This window comes from Phoca vitulina, unplaced genomic scaffold (assembly GCF_004348235.1).
Source record: "Phoca vitulina isolate PV1807 unplaced genomic scaffold, GSC_HSeal_1.0 scaffold15, whole genome shotgun sequence".
NCBI classification, from domain to species: Eukaryota; Metazoa; Chordata; class Mammalia; order Carnivora; family Phocidae; genus Phoca; species Phoca vitulina.
The window spans coordinates 39,093,220-39,115,331 of record NW_022589718.1 but is presented as its reverse complement, the minus strand read 5'-3'; the positions used below and the strand labels follow the sequence as shown (position 1 = coordinate 39,115,331).

The following is a 22,112-nucleotide window of genomic DNA, read 5'->3' as shown; positions in this document are numbered from 1 at the left end:
CGCACACAGGCGTACAAGCAGCAGGATCACAGGCACACACGCACACATGTGCACACACACGCACAGGCGTACAAGCATAGGATCACAGGCACTGACGTCCATACTGCCTGCTAGGCCTCTCCTGCTTTAGTCCGTCCGTTGGGCTAGATGCAGCCTGGGACCCGCTCCCCGGCTTGCCGACCTGCTGGCGGGCTCAGGGCCACGGTGGGAGGAACCGTTAGAGTCCCGCCCATCCCGCGAGTGGCTCTGTGATGCCCCACTTACCCCGCAGTGCAGGGGATGGCGCTGGGAAGGGTGTTGGCGTGGGGGGGCCGGCCGGGGGCGCAGCGTGCCGCAGAGACAGGGGCGCAGGTCAGCAGGTGACGCAGAGCAGACGCGGAGAGGAAACGGGCGCGGTGTCCAGGCTCCAGGACGCGCACCAGCCCTGCGGCCTTCCACACTCCCTTCTGTGGGGGCTGTCCCTGGAACAACGCAGGGTGGAGAATTCTGGGGGATGCCGTGCGGTGTTCGCGTCACGGGAGTGCCGCTGGTCGGCCAGGCGGCTCTGTCCCAGGAGGAAGAGTATGTCCTGGGTCCTCTCCAGAGGCGGCTGCCACCAGGGCCGGAAGCACCAAGTCTTAGCAGATACATTTCTAAACGGACGACCACATCACCGGGGCTCCTCTGGCTCGGCCACCTGCTGCCCGCAGTGGGAAGGGCTGGGGCCGGGGGGCCGGGGGTCACGGGCCATACGCGTGTTGATGGGGGCGAGGAAGGGGAGCCACGGTGCTCAGCGGTCCCAGGAGGCAGGGAGCCACGTGAGAGCCCAGGGGAGGCCACGCTACGTGTGAGCAAGGAGGTGCAGGCCAGATGGGCAGCACGTCTCCCTGTGTCACAGTCCACTCCTGGGGGACAGTCCCTCCCCAGCCTGTCCAGGGTGCTCTTTCAGCACCTTAGTTCCTACCAAGGCCCAGAAGGAACCACAGGATATGCATTCCTCTCTCTCCATTTATGCTAAGCCCAGGGATGACCCGGTAGGAGCTGCAGCTGTCCATCGATGCCGTTGAAATGGGGTGGCCGGTTGCATCCCCTGGAGCGGGGTTGTCCCCACGGACGTTGTCTTCCAGCCTCCACTTCCTGATGAGCAGCTCCTGACTTAGCTTTGGCTCCCCAGCTTTACTTGGGTTTCTAGAAGCTTCACAGTACAGCTTCCCTTGCTTCCTCCCTGTCCCCATTCCTCCAGCATGAGGCTCCTTTCCCCTGATCAGCCTCTGCTGGGTGTCCCTCTGATGGAGAGCACGTGGGGGCCCCCCGCTTCGGACACCTGTGTCAGCGCCGAGAGAGAGACTGCACTTCTGCTAAAATGACGGCTTTAAATGTAGACCTGACTCCTAGAAGCCGGGGCGCTTGAGGTGCTTTCCCGGTCCTGGCAGCCATTAGCAGGGCAGAGTGCCCCTGCCGTTACTTCCTCAGGATTCCCTCAGAAAGGAAGAAACGAAGTGAAACATGGAATGGAGGTTTCAAAATAATTATCAGTGATAAACCAAATGATAAAAATCAAACCTGCAGGAAAGGTGCAGAGACATTATAGAGAATAAGATGAAAATCACCGCTAATTCCATCATTCGAAATAGTCACGAATAATGTGAGATACAGATATTTATGGTCTCTTTCTCTATAGTCTTTTATGTACTTGATACGTCATAGATACAATTTGCATCCCGTGTCACATGTAGCGAAATGGTGTAATTACTCTCATCTGATGGAGGATCTTTGTAAGATGGCCCTAGTGACTCCATTTTCAAATGTACGAACGTAGCGTGATGGGTCTTGTGTTACTGCTGGTTATTTAGATTGCTATTTTCTTATTATGATGGTAACAGCTGCAAAGTAGTGCAAGTTTTATTCTATTTAGTTATTATTATTTAAAAATATTTATTTATTTATTTCAGAGGGAGGAGAGCAGGGGGAAGAGCAGAGGGAGAGGGAGAGAGAGAATCTCAAGCAGACTCCGCACTCTGCATGGAGCCTGATGCGGGGCTCAATCTCATGACCCTGAGATCACGACCTGAGCTGAACTCAAGAGTCGGATGCTTAACTGACTGAGCTACCCAGGCGCCCCTAAAATAGTGAAAATTTTAAATTGAAATGTGACCAGCTGAGTTATGATGGAATTTTATGAACACCCTAAATTATCTTTAATCCTTCATAGTTCATTTCACTTTACTAAAACTACAACCCTATGTATTAATTGCCCTAAGTTTTTTTTTACAGTTATTTGCTTTCATGTAAAATTTTTTACTGGTAAGCGTTTCCAACTTTGGGTAATTTCTTGCCTGCTTTTCCAAACTGCCTTCCTTTTTCATAAAATTCAGAAAAGATTTACTGATGGCGCAAGATGTGCTTTACCGTCTGGACATCCCTGAAGATTAATTTGGCTAGCTAGAGCAGAACCTTTCCTCCAACACGCCTTTGGGGACTTCCCGGCTTCCTCATGTAAATCCTGTGTCTCTTTGCAGTCCGTGGTTGGGAGTGGGACCTGGCAGCGGGTCAACGCCCAGACGGCGGTGAGGTCCCCTCGGTACGCCGTCTTTGACCTTGCTGAGGGGAAGCAATACGTGTTTCGGGTTTTGTCAGCCAATAAGCATGGCCTGAGCGACCCGTCGGAGATCACCGCCCCCATCCAGGCTCAGGATATGATTGGTGAGCACAGCCTTGTTGGTGAGCGACCATGGTTTGGGACAGGCTCCGAGTAAGGGACATCAGATACCCCTCCGTTGTGCTGAAAAAGACAAGTAATGTTGTATATGAGTCAAAATTAAAGCTGCCTTAAAATCTCAGTTGACACGAGATGGAGATCTCTCTGCCGTGTTTTGGTTGGTACTCAGCATTTCTCCAAAGTTCCATCTTATTTTTATGAAACTAATAAATGGGTTAGAAATATTTTTAGGCATTGGTCACTTTTTGAGAAACCTTGAACACACTGGAGTTTCTTGCCTGTGTGGCTTGAAGTTCCCACTCTGAAGATGCCATACAAGATTACAGAAATTCTGAATCGCCCTGCGGAGAAAATCCAGGGTCAAATCATGATTGGATTTTAAATCCCCTTACAGATTCCAGCCAATCCGATAGAAGGTGTCTTATTTTCTTAAAATTGTTACTACCCTGTTAGCCAAAGCATGTGTGTCATGAGAAGATGCTTTTTAATATAGTTCTGGGGGTGGGTACGGGAGACTGCGTGATTGTAATTCCTCTCTTTGTGAGTCAGGTAGGACAGAGGATGGCCCAGCAGCTCCTGGCCCCCCCCGGGTGGCAGCCCCCCCGCCCACTTCCCTTGCTCCTCCCTCCTCGTCCAGATTTCGGGGAGCCATTCCCTGTGGACAAAGGGTTTGAGGGTCTCTGGTGCAGCTTCCGGACCTCGGTCTCCATTCACGGTTCCTCACTCTATTCCTCTGCACAGTTGTCCCCTCTGCCCCGGGCCGGGTGCTGGCGTCTCGGAACACAAAGACATCGGTCGTAGTGCAGTGGGACAGGGCGAAGCACGAGGAGGACCTGCTCGGCTACTACGTGGACTGCTGCGTGGCAGGGTCCAGCGTGTGGGAGCCGTGCAATCACAAGCCCATCGGCTACAACAGGTGCGGGGGCCCCGGACTCGCTGTGTGGGAAGGACACGCAGCCAGCTGGGAGCCACGCGGCACTCAGAGCAGCGTGCACCCTGGCAGACGCTCCTGTGAGGCTCCTACATGAGGGTCTGTTTTCTTCCCCACACGAGGGGCCAGGACTCGAAAGCTGACAAGGTGGTTCCGGGCATGGGGCTGAAATCATTAGCGTGTTGATGAGAGAACTCTAGAACCTTGGCCCTTCTGGAGTCATTAGCAGCTAAGGCTTACCTCCCAACAGGAAAGTTTAAACTGCCTCCTCGACTCGAGAGGCGTTTTATTTTTCCATATTGAGTTTTTGAACTTTTAAAAGGGCTTTGTTCGCATAACTGACAGTCCTCTGCTCTAGCCACTGATTGAAGACAAAGCCGGCGGCCGTCACCTCTCTTGTGCGGGGCGGGGGTGGGGGACATTGGCTTGTCCTGGGTGGAGAGGAGCATCTGCTCCCGGCATTGATTTACCCCCGCTCCTGCCGAGTGTGCGGAGCGTCTGATTTTAGTAGGCTCTCTCCAGGGTATGCTTCTCGGGTAAATAGAGGCAGCAGTCAGATTCTCCACTGTGGATGCAACATTGAGGATGGCTCAGCCATCTTTCCCTTTTCAATCTACTTTTTAAGAAAAATAACTTGGAAAAGCTGTGGCTAGGAAGGAAGAGATGTTGCTGAGAAGAGTATCGGTTAGATGTTGTTTCAAGTCCATGGGCAGCAAACACAGAAAGAGATCTCAGGACAAAAAACTTAAAATAGCATTCTTGAGCCAGAGTTTTATAAATGGCCACTAAATGTTTGTGGGCTCTGAGAGACGAGCGGGACCTGCTCACATGGATGGGGCGCTGGCCTGTGCTGAGCTCCTCCCGCACAGGTTCCCACTGATGCTTGTAGTGGTGCTGGGAGGTGGGGACTGTGGTCCCATTTTATAGCTGGGACAGCCGACTCACAGAGCCAGTGACCCGTACTGGGGATCCGTGGGTGTTTGCTTTCTGTGCCCCCCAACCTATGCCCCTCCTGCCCCCGGTGTAACCAGGCATCATGGCCTTCCTTCCTGACCCTGTGTGTTGATTTGCATCCGTTAACTAAAAATGAAACATAGAGTGGATATATAGTATGCATATATAAAGAACTCAGACAAGTGAAGTTCCTTCTAGTCCCAGTGGAAAAAAATTTGGAGCGTTCCCGATGATTTTACTTCTGCTGGAGGAGGGAGGGGAAAGGCTGAGGTGCATGGTTGCGCCCCTGACTGGTGTTTTGCTCAGGTTTGTGGTGCATGGCCTGACGACCGGCGAGCAGTACGTGTTCCGGGTGAAGGCTGTCAATGCTGTCGGCACAAGCGAGAACTCACAGGAGTCCGACGTCATCAAGGTCCAGGCTGCCCTCAGTGAGTAACCCAGGGGCCATCTCAAGCTCTGTGGGAACAAACGTTCTTGGTGCCGAGAACATGCTGTCTTGCGGAGGCCTCTCATCCACCGGCCACATGTCTTGGAAACATGGTGGGGGTGAGGGAGGAGTGGTAAAATGCCAGCAGGGTGCACACTGGGGACACGCGGCTTCACTTCAGGTCACATGTCCCCGTGTGTGTGCCCCGCATCGATGTGCATGCTATCAGGATGAACGTCTCTTTCAAATTTAGTGCTAATCTAGAAAATCATCAGTGGCCTTTCCAGTTAGTCTTAGTTCAAGGGGTTTTAATCATCTCAGAGAATTCCAAACGTTGATGTGAACTTTGTGGTTTGTTCATCAATGGTCATCATTAAAAATGATTTTAATCAAACCAAATAATTTGGGACCTAATTTCAGAGGTGGGCCCTGGGAACATGAGTGTTGTGATTATCACCCTGGTGATTTCATACAAGATGGGCCACATGGCAAACACATGCATGCCCTGGGACATGTGGAGCATGAATGTCACATGTTACTCATTTTGAGTCATACTGATATCCTTTCATTTCTGAGAGAAATGTTTTGCTCTTTAATTATTTTTGTCTCCAATTAAATTTTAAACGCATTTTCAGAAGTTCAGCTTTCTCTCCTAACAACATATAAAGTCATGTTATAGAACATCCAAGGAGTGTCCAATCCAATACTGCTTAGGTGGTCAATATAGTGCAAACTCATTCTTCTTTTATTTGAAGGTCATTATTCTAATCTGTCCATTTTCCCTGGGAGGGACTTCCAAATATTACCATTCCTCCTTAATACAAAGCAATCGTCTACAGTTTTATTCTGTGATGGGAACAGGTCTTCCCCCGATCACCTGTTTCTTGGGTAACAGAGGATGCCCAGATGCAGGTCACCTGGAGCTGGGGCTGGGGCTGGGGAAAGCAGAGACACCCTCCCTCAGCCCCTTGGAAAAGATGGTCCAATTCCAAATGAACTCATGTGAATTCGTCCTCACTTGAATTGATTTGATGTGGGAAATTAAGACTGGCTGGGTCAGTAATGTGCAGCATCTCTGGTCATGGGGGCATGGCTGTTATTTTTCATGGATATAATGAGAAAGCTCCTCTTCGAGGTTTTCCTTAGAGGAGAGGGAAGAATCTCTTGTTTCAACCACCCAGGCCTGATTTAAATAATTTATTGCCCCTGTGTTATTGAAATATTGGAAGATGTATGTGTGTATGTATTATTTATTGGAGGATGTGTTTAGGAATTGCAGTAAATAGAAATGACAGAGAGTTACTCTCTTTAAAGGAAGAGATGAAAACACACAAGGATGGTTCGGGGTGGAGGCCCCTCCGCAGGGCAGGAGCGGTCCCCAGGAGGTTGGGCATCGTGGGTGGAGACCGGGGTGACCTTCCTGCTCTGTGTCCTTGCAGCTGTCCCTTCACATCCTTATGGGGTCACGCTTCTGAACTGCAATGGCCATTCCATGACCCTTGGCTGGAAGGTGCCTAAATTCAGCGGGGGAACCCCCATCCTTGGCTATTACATAGACAAGCGTGAGGCTCACCATAAGAACTGGCACGAGGTCAACTCTTCGCCCGTCAAAGAGAGGATCTTAACGGTTGGTTCTTATGGGTCCATTTACTTCTCCTGGGTGGTTTCCCATACGGGGCAGAGTCCTTCATTCAGTGACTCAGAGTTCAAGGGCATTAGATAATGTGACACAGAAACAAAAGTGGGTTCAGAAAACTTCACAGCCTCGTGGGAGAAGCTCTAGAACTGGATCCGAGGAAGCATTTTCTTCTGAGACGCAAGGGGAGGTGGAGAGGCAAGGAAGCAGGTGGTGTGGGGGTGTCCACACTGGGGGCGGCTCCAGGCCCCACGCCCATCACCATGTGGTTCTGTGGGGCTGGTGCGTCTGCACTTAGCTGGTGTTCAGTCCGAGCGCCCTTGTCCGTGGCTTGTTAATCGCGGTTCTGCTAAGAAAGGCTTGTGTGTCCAGCCTCTGGGTGAGTCAGTTGGCCAAACGCATGTTCTGCCTGGCAGAGAGAGGAGAAAGAACATAGATTTGGAGTAAGGAAGATCTGGAATCCAATCCAGATGCAAACCCTCAGCAGCCATGGGCTTTCTCTCCCACCTCGCTGAGTCTTCCACTGCTCGTTTGCATGGTTTAGGTCACGGGCATGTGTGCATGTGTGTGTGCACGTGGGAGTGTGTGTGCATGTAGGTACGTGCGCATGTGTGTGAATGCATGTGTGTGTGTGTGCATGTGCGGGTGTGCGCATGGGAATGTGTGCGTGTATGTACATGCACATGTATGCACACATGTGGGAGCGTGTGCATGTATGTGCGTGTATGTGTGCACGTGGGAGTGTGTGCATGCATGTGAGGGTACCTGTGTGTGTGTACGTGTAAGTGTGTGCACGTGGGAATGTGTGCATGCATGTGAGGGTACCTGTGTGTGTGTATGTGTGCGCGTGAGCATGTGGGAACGTGTGCATGCATGTGAGGGTACCTGTGTGTGTGTATGTGTGCGCGTGAGCATGTGGGAAAGTGTGCATGCATGTGAGGGTACCGGTGTGTGTGTACGTGTGCGCGTGTGCACGTGGGAACGTGTGCATGCATGTAAGGGTATCTGTGTATGTGTGTGCATGTGCACGTGGGAGTGTGTGCATGCATGTACATGCACACGCACACACACGTGTGTGGGAGTATGTGCATGTGTGTGCGTGCATGTGTGTGTGGGTGCACTGTGTGTACATGTGCGCGTGTGCACGTGGGAACGTGTGCGTGCGTGTACATGCACACGCACACACACGTGTATGGGAGTATGTGCATGTATGTGCGTGCATGTGTGTGCGGGTGCACTGTGTGTGTATGTGTGCACATGCGCAGTGCCTGGGCTGCTGTCGGTGGGGGGTCCCAGCAGCTCACGTCACCACAACAGCGTAACACCCCTGTTGGCTATGGGTCACTTAGGGTTGGATTTTTGTTTGTGGGGAGACTAGTAGGAGGTGTAGTCTGCAGCTTGTAGACGACTCTGCTCTGTAATGTAGATTTGTGTAATACAGACATTGATCACCCGCTTTTTATGTTCTATGTTCTGGTACAAGTTGCCAGAACTCAAGCGTGCACGTGTGTGTGTGTGTGAGTGTGCATGTATGTGCACGCACGTGTGTCACATTACTGATATCTGTGCCCGGTCAGCCCCCAACACTGTGCCGAGCTGTTCTAGACGGCCCTTACTCCTGAGCAAAGCACCCTCTTATTTTTAGAATACCGGCTACTGCCGTGAGGTGAGCTCCGTCTTGCAGGGAACGAAACCACTGAACTTCAAACACACTTGCTTTGGAGGCTCCGTATTTTTCCAGGAGGCAATATTATCTAGATACAGCGAGGCGGGGCTGAGGGCTCTGGGCAAGGCCTTCCCTGTATCTTTGGGGCACAGACCCTCATGGGGCTGAGGTCACGACCTGAGGGCCTCCAGCCCCTGTGCTGCGGGACGGTGACGGGTTGTCGGGCGTCACGTAGTGAGGCTGGTGTGGCAGGGAGGCTTCGTGTCCCCGGCTGGTGGCAGCCAAGGTGCTGGCGTCTGCAGAGGGGATGTGGGCTTGAGGGCAGGCCCCCCACCCCTGCTATTCCACTCGCCCTCTGTGGCTTTTTCTCCACGAGGACAAGCTATCTGTCAAGGGTGGTCATCATGCCGCCCCCGTAGGCACAGTGACAGGAGGAATGGGAATATGGGTGGGTTCCCTGGAGCGACCACAACACAGCAGCTGCATTCACAGCCCTCCCTGACCGCACTGTCCAGTTTACCCGCACAGCCCCCCCTGCCCCACGGTTCATTCTGGGAGTCAGTCGTGAATCCTCCATCGGACGGACTGTAATGAAGCTCTTATTTCCCGTGTTAATTTAAATACAATCCACGCAGGTGGAGGGCTTGACAGAAGGCTCACTCTATGAGTTCAAAATCGCTGCCGTCAACCTGGCCGGGATCGGGCAGCCATCGGACCCCAGTGAGCTCTTCAAGTGTGAGGCCTGGACCATGCCTGAGCCGGGTAAGCGGCCCCTCCTGGCCTGGAGCAGCCCTCCGTGGTGTGAGCCTGCTGTCCGCAGGGCCGCGGTCTCCAACCCCAGAACTAGCGGGTGTTCTATCTGTGCATGCTACGGGGTCACCACCCTGTGCCAGGCACGGGGCGTAGCTGGGGATGAGGCGGCCCCCGTCCCTGGCGGTGGGGCGTGGACAGAGGCCGAGCAGGTGATGAGGGTGGGGTGATCAGCGGGGACGCATGAGGGGAGAGGGAAGGCGGCCCCGGGCAGGAGGGGCCAGTGCTGATGACACAGGGTGTGACACTGGGGTCCCCAGTGTGTGAGGTCTGGTTCTCCTCCCAGGCCCTGTGGGGACCTGGGGGCCTGTAGTTCGAAAATGTGGGATTACTGCCAATCTGCATGTATTAGGACTTTACATTTTATAGCTGTTTTCATAAAATCTCAAAACCTGGGCCTTCATTTATTTGTATTCAGTGTGTCAGGAACCTAAATGGAATGGGTAAAATGCTCCTGTTTTGAGCAAAACAAAACAATGCCCAAACAACAGACCTAAAGTTGAAGCTATTTTGTGGCCAGATTATAGTGTATTTTTCCTCCTTTTCTTTTATTGAGTGGTCCTTGTTTTAAGGAAACTAATATTTGCCCCTTAGAAAAGCCAGTAGAAGGAAAGCTATCCCAATTTCCAGAGCCTTTTTGGGGCTTCACATGAAAGGGCTTAGCCACCCTCTAAGGATGTGGCATGACTTGGTTCAGGTGCAGCCCCTGCTCCTTTTCCCTTTGCCGCCCGAGGGCTCTGGACCCGGGCTCGGCACTACTCCCTGTGGCAGAGCTCCAGGGGTCTGAGCAGGTGATGTGCTTGGGGCTAGAGGAGCAGGTGTATCAGGCTGCTGGGAGGTGGGCGTCTGCGCAGACAGGCTTCCCGCGTGGGGCGGAGGACACGCGTGCCCCTGCTCCGTGCACCTGTTCCCTCTGTGAGATGCACCTGCAGGGCCTGAGTGCTGATGTGGACTCATGAATGATTCCGGGGTGCCCACGGTCCCCGGATGCCTCATGGTCAGGCTGCAGGAACAGCCACACGGTGCCCCCTCCCTGCTCCCCGCTCAGCACGCTCCTCCAGGCGTGCGTGGAGAAAGCCTGATTTAACACGCAGAGTCGTGACGTCTGTGTGTGTCCCCGCGGCGGCAGACGCCACATGCTGGTGCGTGCATGCATGGGCACAGACTGTGTTCGACTTTTCAGGTCCTGCCTATGATCTGACGTTCTGTGAGGTCAGAGACTCGTCCCTGGTCATGCTGTGGAAAGCCCCCGTGTACTCTGGCAGCGGCCCCATTACGGGGTATTTTGTAGACTATAAGGAAGAGGATTCCGGAGAATGGAGCACCGTGAACGAGGCAGCAACCGCCAACCGTTATTTAAAGGTGACAGTGTTCCTTCCCGTGTGCCCTGCCTTCCCGGGACGGGCTCTCTGATTGCTCCTGCAGACAGGCTCGAAGCCGCCCAGCCAGCCGCTCAGGCGGTGCACACGGTCCCGTGCCGCTGTGGACGGTCTCCGCAGGGCGGCGGCCACTGTGTGTCTGCGGTCGGCGTGCGTTTAACCCGTTGCATTCGTGATTGTAGAAGTCACGCGCACGGACACGTACACACGCAGCCGGGATACGTCTGCCAGGATGGCAATGCGCACATTTCTCTCTTCTCCCGTCCTCCAAGTATTTCTTTTTGTGGCACCTACAGTTTACCCATCCCTGGGGTCGGCTGTGACTCCCGTCCTTGGGTGGGTAGGCCCCTGCCCCGCGCTTTCCCTGCTTGGCCGCGGGCTCTGCGGTGTGGTGTAGACGGGGAGGCTGACCGGGAGACCACGCCTGAGTGGAGCACATGGTTGCTGCCTCTGGGCAACAGTCCGACAACCCAAAACCAGATCAGCTTCTTCTGAATGGACTAATCAGCTTCTAAGGATCTAGCCAAATCAGTGAGTGAGAAATTAGCTGAAGTACATTTTACGTATCAGCGCAGGTTACAGTACATGCAAGCTACGCGTGTGCAAGGGGAGAAGCATTTAATTCTGATGTGTCCAAACGATGGGAAATCTGGCACAGTCACAAATCACATTTAAAATAATATTTCGTCCCGTAGAATTATGTTGACTGTGAACGCCAGGTTGCAGACTGGGTATATGCCTTGAATTCTGCTTTGAAATATGCAAAGAAAAAAGGAAGACTCTCTCAAAACTGAAAGAGTCTGTTTTTTCTTGCAAAGTCAGACTGTGAATGATTGTGAGTCTGTCTTACCTCCTGCTTTTCTAGTTCACTGTGCGTAGCTCTTACAGCTGGAAAAGTAAGTTCCTTTTTTTTTTAAAAAAGAAGCATGTTCATAGTAAAATGTGAAAAGTAAAAAGTCCTTTTCACTTATCGATTCCCATGTGACATTTTCTCTGTCTTTCTAAGGTGTGTGACTTGCACCAGGGCAAGACCTATGTGTTCAGGGTCCGGGCCGTGAACGCCAGCGGGGTGGGAAGGCCGTCGGACACGTCTGAGCCGGTGCTCGTGGAGGCCCGGCCAGGTGAGAGGTGCTGCGTGGCTGCCCGGGGTGGCGGGAGGCTGCGGGCGGCCGGGCTGCAGGAGGTGGGTGTGTGTGTTGTGTGCGTGTGAGTGCAGGGAGGGCGGGCTCCTGCGTGTGGTTGACGGTGTCGAGCGGCCAACGGGACAGGCCCTCCAGCCCGGCACGGCCCAGCACCCCTGGATCAGAGTGGGGCCCCGAGGCGCAGTCGGTGGGGATCTGTATTTGGAGCAGTAAAGCCACATGTGGGGATGACGATGTTACTGCTGAATTTTGACCGGCAGTCAGAAACCCGTGGGTAGTGTTCTTGGTGGCAAGTGGCTCCTCTCTCTGGAGACTGGTTTCATGTCCTCTGCCGCCTGGCAGTCTGTGCCGCTCCGTCTTTGCGGCAGCCGACGGCGTCCGTGCCTGCCCAGGCTGGTGTGTCCCCCCAGTCCCTACCCCCTCAGGGCAGATTCTGACTGTCCTGTGTGGGGCCAGGTGTCCACCTGGTCAGAAGGATCGAGCAGGTCCCTTCCCGCCCCCCACAGAAGAAGGGCAGAGGGAGGAGCCCGCGTGTGGTGCTATCGGGGGGTGCCCACGGCCACCCGCGGCCCTCGCAGTGGCGAGGGGTCAGATCTCAGGGAGAAGAAGGGTCTTTATGGCCAACACATTTGCCGCGGCGGGATCGGATGCAGAGGACAGAACGGACAGAGAGGTGACAGCTTAAAACCCTGTCCGCTCTGCCCTCCACCTGCTCCTGGATGGACTGCCCTCCCGCGGGTCTGCCTCAGCGTCCTGGGTGACCTGGAGGGGAAGCTGATGATTCGGTGTAAACCAAGCCGCCGCCTCCAGACCCAGAGTCCGTGGGTGGAGGGCACGGCGCTCCTGAGACCCCGCCTTGTCTCCTCGCTCTGTAGGCACGAAGGAGATCAGTGCTGGTGTGGACGAGGAAGGCAACATCTACCTGAGCTTTGACTGTCAGGAAATGACCGACGCATCCCAGTTCACGTGGTGCAAAGCCTACGAGGAGGTTGCGGATGACCAGAAGTTCAGGGTCGAGACGGTGGGAGACCAGTAAGTCCCCTCGGGGGCTGGCCCCTGGGACCGCTGGGGACCCTGGCAGACACAAACAGCCAACGTGTCCCACGGTTCTTCCCTTTTAGCTCGAAGCTGTACTTTAAAAACCCGGACAAAGGGGATCTAGGAACTTACTCGGTGTCCGTGAGTGACACGGACGGGGTGTCCTCCAGTTTCACCTTGGACGAAGAAGGTAAAGTACGTGACGGAGGCTCGCCTGCTTGAGTGTCCAGCACTGAAAGATTGATACTAACCTAGGAAAGACTTGCTTGCCTAGAAAACGGGCGTGCGTTCGTGGGAGGCTGGGGTGCCAAGTGTTCGTAGAAGCAAACATTCTCTTAGAAATTAAACAAACTCTCTAGAGTTCGTATTCTGTCCAGCTCCTAAATCACCGGTCCAGGGCCTGGGGCTTCTGGAGTTCCCCCTTGTACTTTTCAAGTTGGGTTTAGCTACATTTCAGTAGCTTGGCAAGCAGGGAGTAGCCGATTAGCCAAGTAAGGCCACGAGATTAAAGCGAGACACGCAGATGGGAGACTCCCCCTTTCCTTCCAGCACTGGATAGTCAGCCTGGCAAAAGAAAATAATCTATATATTTTCTGTGTGTGAAATAAGATTCAACCGGCATAGTCAGAATCTCTTGCTCTCTTACAAATAGGAGACGGCAGAAAGAAAAGTCTGTTCACAGCTGGGGAGCCCAGGGACAGGCAGGTCTGTCCTTGGCGGGCTCACACACCTGAGTCCCTGCCAAATGGCAGGTCTCATGAGGCAGGTCCTTGTGCTGCTGGGGATTATAGTTATTTGTGTCCAGTGCTTGTGGTGGACCCGACCCACAGTCAGGGTCAGCCTCACGGAGATGTGGAGTGAGCTGCGTCATGCTGGATTGCACGGTCAGATGTCCACGGTTCTCTGGGTCTCTAGAGCTGTTGAGAGTCCTCTGTTAAAATATGGGGTCTTATGAGAGGCCTGGTGCCTGGTGAGCAGACCCCGAAGTTCCCCACTGGCATGTTGGCTGGCAGCAGGCCGAGGGTGTGATCCCAAGGACGCCTGATCTGGATGGTTGTCCCGCGTGCACTGGGAGGAGAGGCATGGACCCACGCTGGGAGGCCCCGTGCCGATGCCCTGGGCCCCTGCGGGGCTGGAGCAGCTGCTGCGTAAACCTGGGGAAGCTCGTGCAGATTTAACAAGACACAGCAGGAGGATGGCCGAGTGGTCCGTGTGGACGCTGCTATCCAGGGTCCTCAGGATGCCCTTGTCCAGAGACAGGGGCCGGAGCAGATCAGGAATCTGCTCCGAATGCTTTCTGAGCTGCCTTTTCTGACCCTAACTCAGCGGTCTTCAGTTTTTAACTCAAAACATTCTTAAATAATCCTGAAAAGTGTTCTACTTCTCTGCACCAGTTTTAAGTTTGTAGATGACATTTTCACTTTAATTTTAAATAGTTGCAAAGGATGAAAACTTCCAGCATGTTTTATAATGTATGTGGACTCTAAGAAATCTTTTAGATAAAGCCGTGGAACTGCAGATTTAGCTCATTTGATTTATGGAAATTCCTACCATTAGACCTAATGGGGAAGTCAAGCCAGTCACCCAGTCAGGAAAAGTCTGACTTCTTTTTTTGGTCAAGTAAGCATGTTCATACATATCTTCGTGACCACGATCTCTTTTCTAAATTCTAATTAAGAAGGAAGGAAGGATGGAAGAAATGGCTTAGAACCTTCAGTTTTTCTAACTTGCTCTTGGGACTCCTTCAGGAAGGATGCATTTATATTTATATTTTTATTTTAAATTCATGGCAGTAATGCATCACAGTGAAATCCTGGGTGGGCAAAGCATTTTGAAGGACATCTTGCAAGAGGAAGGAAAATCACAGACCACCCACACACTCTCAGCGCCAGATCGAAATTAGGAAGGAGTTCGTATGGAATTCGAGGGTCTGGGAATGGGTGTCTTTAAAGCTCCCCCGTGCAAACCCCGCTCCCACCCCCAGCCCCACTGTCCCCAAGGCTCTGCCCTCGCGTGCCCCACCACCCCTCCCCTTCAAGACAGGGTTATTATATAGTGAGGATCTCAACTGAAGAGAGTATTCAAAGGTGGTGTAACTCCTATTTGCCTTTTAACTTCTAGTTCATGTTTCTTACTCAAGCACAGATTAAATCTTGGTGGTGTCAGATCCCTGCTTGGGGTTAGCCTTGTAATTATTTACAGACTTCTGAATGTATGGGTCAAAAATCAATGCATGTATTTTTCTTAATTTTAGAGCTCGAACGTTTGATGGCACTGAGCAACGAAATCACGAATCCTAGTAAGTAAGCGTGGGACTCTGCCTGTTTGCAGGCAGACAGCAAGCCGTTGGGGGAGGGCCTTGCTCATTAAGGTGGGACGCTCACCAAGGAGCACTTTGGGCACGGACCGTTTCATTTCACGCATCCAGCTTCCAGGCTTGTCACCTGTTCACTGGAAACAAATACGAGTTGATAATGCAACTTGTAGACCCTCTCCTCCCAGTGCACGCGGGACAACCATCCAGATCAGGCGTCCTTGGGATCACACCCTCGGCCTGTTCACTGGAAACAAATACGAGTTGATAATGCAACTTGAAGTTTTTATTGCATAGAGAGAGTTTTGAATTTGGGGTTTAGCGTAGCTGATCCCAATCCAAACAAGTCAATCAGGTGGAGTCTTCGGTTACTGAGTTACACTGAATACAGAGGGAGCACGCGGGGGTGTACCTCAGGGTCCACGGGAGAGCTGGGCGTGTGCGCACACGGCTCACGCGGCACGGGGCCTTACCTGCAACAACGGGCTAACCTAGGGTTTTAGTTTTATTTTTTTGGTTTTCATAATCCTACTTGACACCCCAGGGTTTCACATCCTCAAAAATTTAATAACCAGGATTGATATTTTCCTCCAATATGCAGCTGTTCTCTCTCACAACGATTCATGCATTATTGACTTTCGATTTCTTTTCTTCCTGTAGCAATTCCTCTGAAATCAGAATTAGCTTATGAGATTTTTGATAAGGGCCAGGTTCGCTTCTGGCTCCAGGCTGAGCACTTATCACCAGATGCGAGCTACCGATTCATTATTAATGACAGAGAAGTCTCTGACAGTGAGGTGAGTTCATGTGGGAGTGATCTTTGGCTTCGGAGAGGCCGGGATTTACTTTCGTAGTTCAGTGACTTCAGGTCAACATTCTGTGTGTGTTTTCATCCCCTTTTGAACTGCAGAAATTGGGGTGTAGCAGGTGTTGAGATGAACGCGTGACGGTTGATTCTTGCGATATTCAGAGACTGGTCTGGGTTAGATGAGAGATCAGGAGTCCTTGAAATCCAAGCCTGCCAGAATTGAACAATGGTCAGCTTTGTTTTAGAGATGTTGAGCCTGGTGTTATGAAAAGGTTCAGGGGACATGGGGGGCATGGAAACATCCTTGATGGACAGGCCTATTTATTCTTGACCTGGTTTTGAAGGCAGGCATTTTTACCCCATTGTCTGTGGGCCCCCTCCGCCCCTCACCGAGAGCTTCCCAAGGAAGGCGTCCATGGGGAAATCTGTTTCTACACCTCCCCTAACCTTTTAGGCTGTTCTGTTTAGGCAAAGCACAGCAGAGCTGCCAACAGCGTGTAGAATGCTAGGATACAAACGCTTTTGCCCTTGTTCTGCTTTTAATTGTATGCAATGAATCCTACAATTATTGTAAATATTCCTTTTTTGGCTGTGGAAGAACATTGAGTATGTTTCAATGTATTTCTTCTTGTCTAATAATTCTAGCACACCTGCTGTAATTTCCAGCTGAAGGAAAACCTGCTCCATGGGCCCTTTCTTTACTGTTGAGTGGAGAGCGAGGGGTCTTTACGTCCTCTGCTCTTCTCCCCTGGTACTCAGTGTGTGGTGTCATCGGTCTGTTCAGGGTCCTACTGACTCTGGACGCCTCATCCGCGTGCACTGCACACATGTTCGTGGAATGGTTGACATGTAGGAATCACTGAGGCCATGCAGGTGCCCACTTACTGTGTCGCTGAGCTGGGCCCCTCATCCCTAGTCCAGACTTTGTTCCCATGGGTGTTTGTTAAGGCTCACCTGGTTAGATGAGCACGTGTCAGGCAGAAATCCGGAATGGACAAAGATCATGCAGTTTTTCTTACCCTTGAGAGACGGTGACATACTCTGAGAGGCATGTAGGTGAGATGAGCGGCTGATGAGTAGACAGCAGGCTTTTCCTCCTGGCTGCAGAAAAGCCAGCAGAGTATGCATTCTGTCCCTGGGAGAGTATACCGCACGATCAAGGACTTAGAGAAATTCTCTTTGAGCAGAGACCGTGCTATGAGATGAAAAAGAATTTAGTGTAATTGCAGTTTATTTGTAGAACATCTTTTGATTAACATTTCCTACCTGCTGCATAGAGCTTGGTTTAAAAACTGATGTCTTTGCTCTGTGGCTAATCTTTTTGGGATAGGGCTGCACTATTTCACTTGTTTAATTAGCAATCCACAGGTGACTTTTCCGGGGGGGAGATTGATGTTATTTTGTGTGAGTCACATAAAAGCCTGTATTTATGGCACCCATAAAATCATTGAACTTCATCTTGCTGCATAATGGCAATCGCAAGAAGCCTAATTAATTTCTAAAACCCGCTCAGACACTGCAGTGCAGTAGCTGAGAACATTAGAAAAGCTACTGTATTGCGAAGAATCCGGCTGGTGAGAGTCCCGCGTTCCTACTTCTCAGACCTGGTGGGGTCGGCTCCTGGGGTCCTCTCCTTGCAGGTGTTGGAAGCGAGCATGGTGTCGGACAAACGAGAACAGGGCTTTGTCTCATTGATTTGAAATTTGCTCCCCGTATTCAGACGTAAATACTCAGAATGACGGAGCAAGCCGGTGAGCTACGCCGTGCAGGCGTCCTGCTTCCGTCCCTGCCGGGCTCCCTCCGGCACTTCCGCCAGTCTGCCCGGAGGACACACGGTCACCACGCTCTGCGATCGGGAACTTTCTCAGTGACCGCTCTCTCAGAAAGCAAGCTGAGGCCATGCTTGCTTGTTCATTTGTCTCTCCATCTCTCCATCTTCCTGGCTCAGTTTCCCATCCAGACACCGTCTAAGGGACCTTATACAAGCTCACACTGTTTGCTTCACAGATGTGAAATTGCAATGGAATTTCTAACCGTGAAGGTGATTTTGTTTCTGTTTGCTGAAAGGCAAGGCCAGGGAGTGGCTTTTATTCACTTAAAGCCTCAACGTCCTATTTGATTAGGGAGGAGCGAAGTGTCACGGTTGACCGTGAGAGCACCATACTCATCTTCCCCTCCCCGTGGGTGTATTTTACAAATCATTTCTGATTGTCCCTCTGAACCAGCCAAACGGTAGGGACCTCAGGGGGGCGCGAGCCTGCCTGCCGGAGCTGCAGGATCGGCTCAAGGACGCGGTGACACAGCGGACTTCAAACCGTCCCGCGAGGCCGCCTGGGCTCAGAGACAGCGACGGGAGGGCTGAAGCGGTGAGGAGGGCTTCAGGAGCGGGGTGCCCAGGGTGAGTCTGGGGAGGCGGACAGGAGGCCAGGCCGGCCCTGCTGCCGCCCATGCCGAGGGCTGGCAGGGGGACAAACAGGGAGGTGCCAGAGGACGGAGGACGGGGGTGGGCCGTCGGAGACGTCTGGAGCCTTCCAGGCCAGGCACAAGGGTTTAGAAACGGTGCCCGATGCTCGGGAGGTGAACTCACAGATGAACTGGGCAAAGAGGCTCTTTTGCTCGTATCCACGTCCTGAGCGCCGTTGAGACAGTGGCCTTTGGAACGCCGGGCTCTGAATGTGAGCGTGCGTCAGAGAATGGGCGCTGTTCTCGCGCGCTGGGTACAGGTTTTCCGTAAAGCCACCTGCAGATGCACATTCTTTCTGAATTCTTAGTAAGGGGAGCGTTCTAGACAGAGTGTGCTTTCTGAGGGCTGAGGAGTTTCCCTGGGGTGACCCTGTTTTCCATCCGACCGCAGATGGCTGGTGTTTGTTCTGTTCATCCTGCTCGTCCTGCTCCCCGGGCCTCCACCCCTGCAGGGCTGAGATCAGGGTTCAGGTTGGGAAGACCCTGCCGGAACCCCCGCGGGGCTCACAGGGAGGAGGAGAGCCTGCGGGTCACCCCGGGGGTCATGAGCGGTCACTAGAGAGAAGGCTCCTGAGCCCCGGGGCCTCGCATGCACCATTCCCTGCCTTTGAAGTGACTCATTCTTTGGATGTGGTCCTTCTGCCCCCGCAACCCCTGCTTCATTTCAGGTATTTTCGTCCAAGGCTGGAGAAGGCGTAGTCCATCAGCCACCATAAATCATTCTGGTGTCTGTGAGTTCATCACAAACGAGGAGAGCGGGGTGTGAGAGAAAGCTGAGCTTCAGATGGGCTGGGTGGTGCGGGGACGTGTCCCCGACCAGATGTTGTTGGGAGGGGACTACAGTGTGGGGGTGGCGGACCACGGCCGGCAGGGCGCCACGGACGGCGAAATGAGCTGGTCGGTGAGAATCCCACACACATTTATTTGGTCTTTACCACCTGCCGGGCGCACAGGTGCTGGGCAGAAAGGGTGGGGACAGTCTGAGCTCTGAAGGCCTCGCGGTCCAGCAGGACGGGCAGGCGGTGGGCGGACACTTGGGCTGGGGTGAGGTCTGCCCTGGAAGGGGGGCGTGCGCAGCAGGGATGTTACGGGAAGGGCACCCAGCCGGCTCCAAGGGCAGGTCCTGGTAGGTCCTCCCTGCACCAGTCTGGGATCTGGGGGGGACGGGGAGCCCCCGTGTGAGAGTCGGCACCAAGCTGTGGCCTCAGGAGTGAGGGGAGCACAAGGTGCCAGACTTGCCTAGGCACGCACACTCTTCCAGAAAATCTCTGCGCACCTGACACCCAGCTTCGGTGGCCTGGTCCACGCAGCAGCCTTGAAGCCATGGTTCTGAGTCCTCAGAGCTGGGGACAGCATGGTGCTCGATGGCTGGTTGTCGCTGGCCACCTGTGTTGCGTGGTCCGCGTGGGGTATGCTGTCGTGCACACCGTTTTTTCCCGGTGTCCTTAATTGTGTCGTGCTAGGTGCTTATTTTTGGGTGCGTGTAGTCCCTGCTGGAGTCTTCCGGGAGGGGGCGGCTCCGCACAGAACGCGGCTGCGTCACCGAGTGGGTGCGTGTGTCCCTTGGTTCACGTGCGGTTCACCACGAGGTTTCCTGGGTTTCATTTCATTGTGCGTTTCTGTGTGTGTCACAGTCGTTAGGAGCTAGTGGCTGATGCGACTGTCAAAGTCAGAGATAAGCCGGGAGGAGTTTCGCTGTAGCGCTGATTCCCTACCTCCACCGTTGCTTCCAGAAACACAGAATTAAATGCGACAAAGCGACGGGCCTTATTGAGATGGTCATGGACCGATTCACCGTGGAGAACGAGGGCACCTACACTGTGCAGATTCGCGACGGAAAAGCCAGGAGTCAGTCCTCCCTGGTTCTCATCGGAGCCGGTAGGCTGTCCTGAGGGCTTGCCTGCCCGCGGAAGAAAATCCACAGGGCATTGTGTGGGCTGCACAGAGGCCAACGTCTCCATTTCTTTCTCCCTTGAATATTGGCTCTAGCGTTCAAGGCTGTCCTAGACGAGGCTGAATTTCACAGGCAGGAATTCCTCAGGAAGCAAGGTAGGTGCCGGACGCGCCCCAGGAGCCCGGGCGGACTCGGTCGAATGCTGTTTGCGGCAGATTTGGTTCAACGCCAAAAGGCTGTAGATGCTGTTTTATGTAATCATGAGGTTAGACTGCTTCTCATCTGTGGAAACATGGGTGTTTTTCTGTCCTTTGCACGTTACATTTATTTTCATCTGTGTTTTGTCTTGCTTCTACCTTTAAAAGCCCCAGAATCTACTGTTTAGTATTTCCTGTTATTGTGAGTCGAGGACACGGTCGGGGTGGCCAGGCCGTGCGGCCGACCTGCTAACTAACTCGTCTCTCCTGTTCGCGGCTGAGACGGAGGTGATCCCAGACCCTCATTTCTCCTTTGTGTGAGACACTTGGACGCCCGGGCCACGTGACAGATGACAGACGGCTGTAGGCGCCCCCAGGGACGCGCACTTTATTCCTGCCACGCCCCACACAGCCCTCCGGGTCAGCCAGCTGGTCCCTCACCGTCTCCCTTGTCCACACGCGCGTTTCCACTCTCTGTGGTCTGGTCATCCCACAGCGACATGCCTTTCCACGGTCACCTCTGCATCCTGGGGGCGCCGTCCAAAGTCCGAGCGGGGTCCTCAGGCCTCCCCGTAGCTGTCACGAGCGCGTGCGCCCCACGGCACCCCAGGCATAGTTCACCTGAGCCGGTGGTCTGCAGGCTGCGACCCGGGGCGTCTGGGGACTGCGGCTGTCTGTTCTGTATCTTCCTACAGGCCACTGCTCAGTACTTACCACCTGAATGACATGGGGGTGGGACGCAGAAACAGCACTGTACTTTCATACAGCACAGCTTATTCTTCTGCCAAAAATGCATTCACAAATATAAATTGTGTGTGTGTGTGTGTGTGTGTGTGTGTGTATCTGCGTTTTCCGTTTCTTTCCCTTTTTAAAAACCGTCTCTCCACAATTTTCCCCTCAGGCCCTCATTTTGCTGAGTATCTGCACTGGGATGTTACAGATGAATGTGAAGTTCGACTTGTTTGTAAGGTGAGGACTCGGCTCCAACGAGGGAGCAGTAAGCTCTCGTTCACGGGGTGGCGAGGGACCTTCTGGGGAAGCATCTGCCGTCGATCACAGGATGCGGGAAAACACAGAGAGCTGCCCGTGCCCTGTGACTTTGAGTCTCGTGGATGTTTTCCTACTTAGACTCCAGTCTCTGTTCTTCATGAAGAGATTACAGTGTGGTGGCATGCAAAAGAAGGTTCAAGGAGGCGTTTGAAATATTTAAGATTTTTAGGAAGTGAACATATGGAGAGTACGCTATGATGAAATTCATCTGGTAATTTCCATGCTGCTCACATGATTTCTTTAGGGAAAGAAGTTATGTTTTGGGAAGAAGATGCTCCTTAAGTTTTGTTCTAACAGTTGAGTAATGAAGTAAGCCTTAGTTCCTACTGAATATAAAAATCTGTATTTGGGGGAACAGAGTTTAAGGAGCATCTCTCTGCTACATGAGCAGTGCTATAGGAGAACCTGGCGGAAGATCAATAATGCATTGTTTTTTCCCATAAGAAGGTAATACTAACCTTGATATGGTGCTCATTTCACAGTATCGGAATGTACCGTATCATCATGTTGTATCCCTTAAACTTAAGTGATGTTATATGTTAATTATATCTCAATAAAGCTAGGGACAAAAAGTTAAGGGGTGAAGGCAAAGGAAAGTGGGATAAGGGATAGAGCAGCATTCACCTGAGGAGATGAGAATGGACAGGCCAGGAGTATTGTGTGAGGGGCTGGTCTGAGGGGATGAGAGTGGACTGGTCAGGACCA

The 22,112-nt window shown here is 52.7% G+C and overlaps 1 protein-coding gene across 4 annotated transcripts in view; it reads left to right on the top strand.

Annotated features, from left to right (window-relative positions):
* Positions 1–22,112, top strand: part of MYOM2 (myomesin 2) — a 106,267-nt gene that overhangs the window by 60,792 nt on the left and 23,363 nt on the right. For all 4 annotated transcript variants that reach the window (XM_032413728.1, XM_032413727.1, XM_032413730.1 and 1 more), the window contains 14 exons: positions 2,499–2,682; positions 3,440–3,614; positions 4,890–5,011; positions 6,450–6,637; positions 8,948–9,074; positions 10,306–10,484; positions 11,508–11,622; positions 12,519–12,675; positions 12,765–12,871; positions 14,936–14,980; positions 15,656–15,792; positions 20,000–20,144; positions 20,256–20,315; positions 21,259–21,326. In XM_032413728.1, the coding sequence (XP_032269619.1) occupies positions 2,499–2,682; positions 3,440–3,614; positions 4,890–5,011; positions 6,450–6,637; positions 8,948–9,074; positions 10,306–10,484; positions 11,508–11,622; positions 12,519–12,675; positions 12,765–12,871; positions 14,936–14,980; positions 15,656–15,792; positions 20,000–20,144; positions 20,256–20,315; positions 21,259–21,326 (1,809 nt within the window). The remainder of the gene's footprint in view (positions 1–2,498; positions 2,683–3,439; positions 3,615–4,889; positions 5,012–6,449; positions 6,638–8,947; positions 9,075–10,305; positions 10,485–11,507; positions 11,623–12,518; positions 12,676–12,764; positions 12,872–14,935; positions 14,981–15,655; positions 15,793–19,999; positions 20,145–20,255; positions 20,316–21,258; positions 21,327–22,112) is intronic.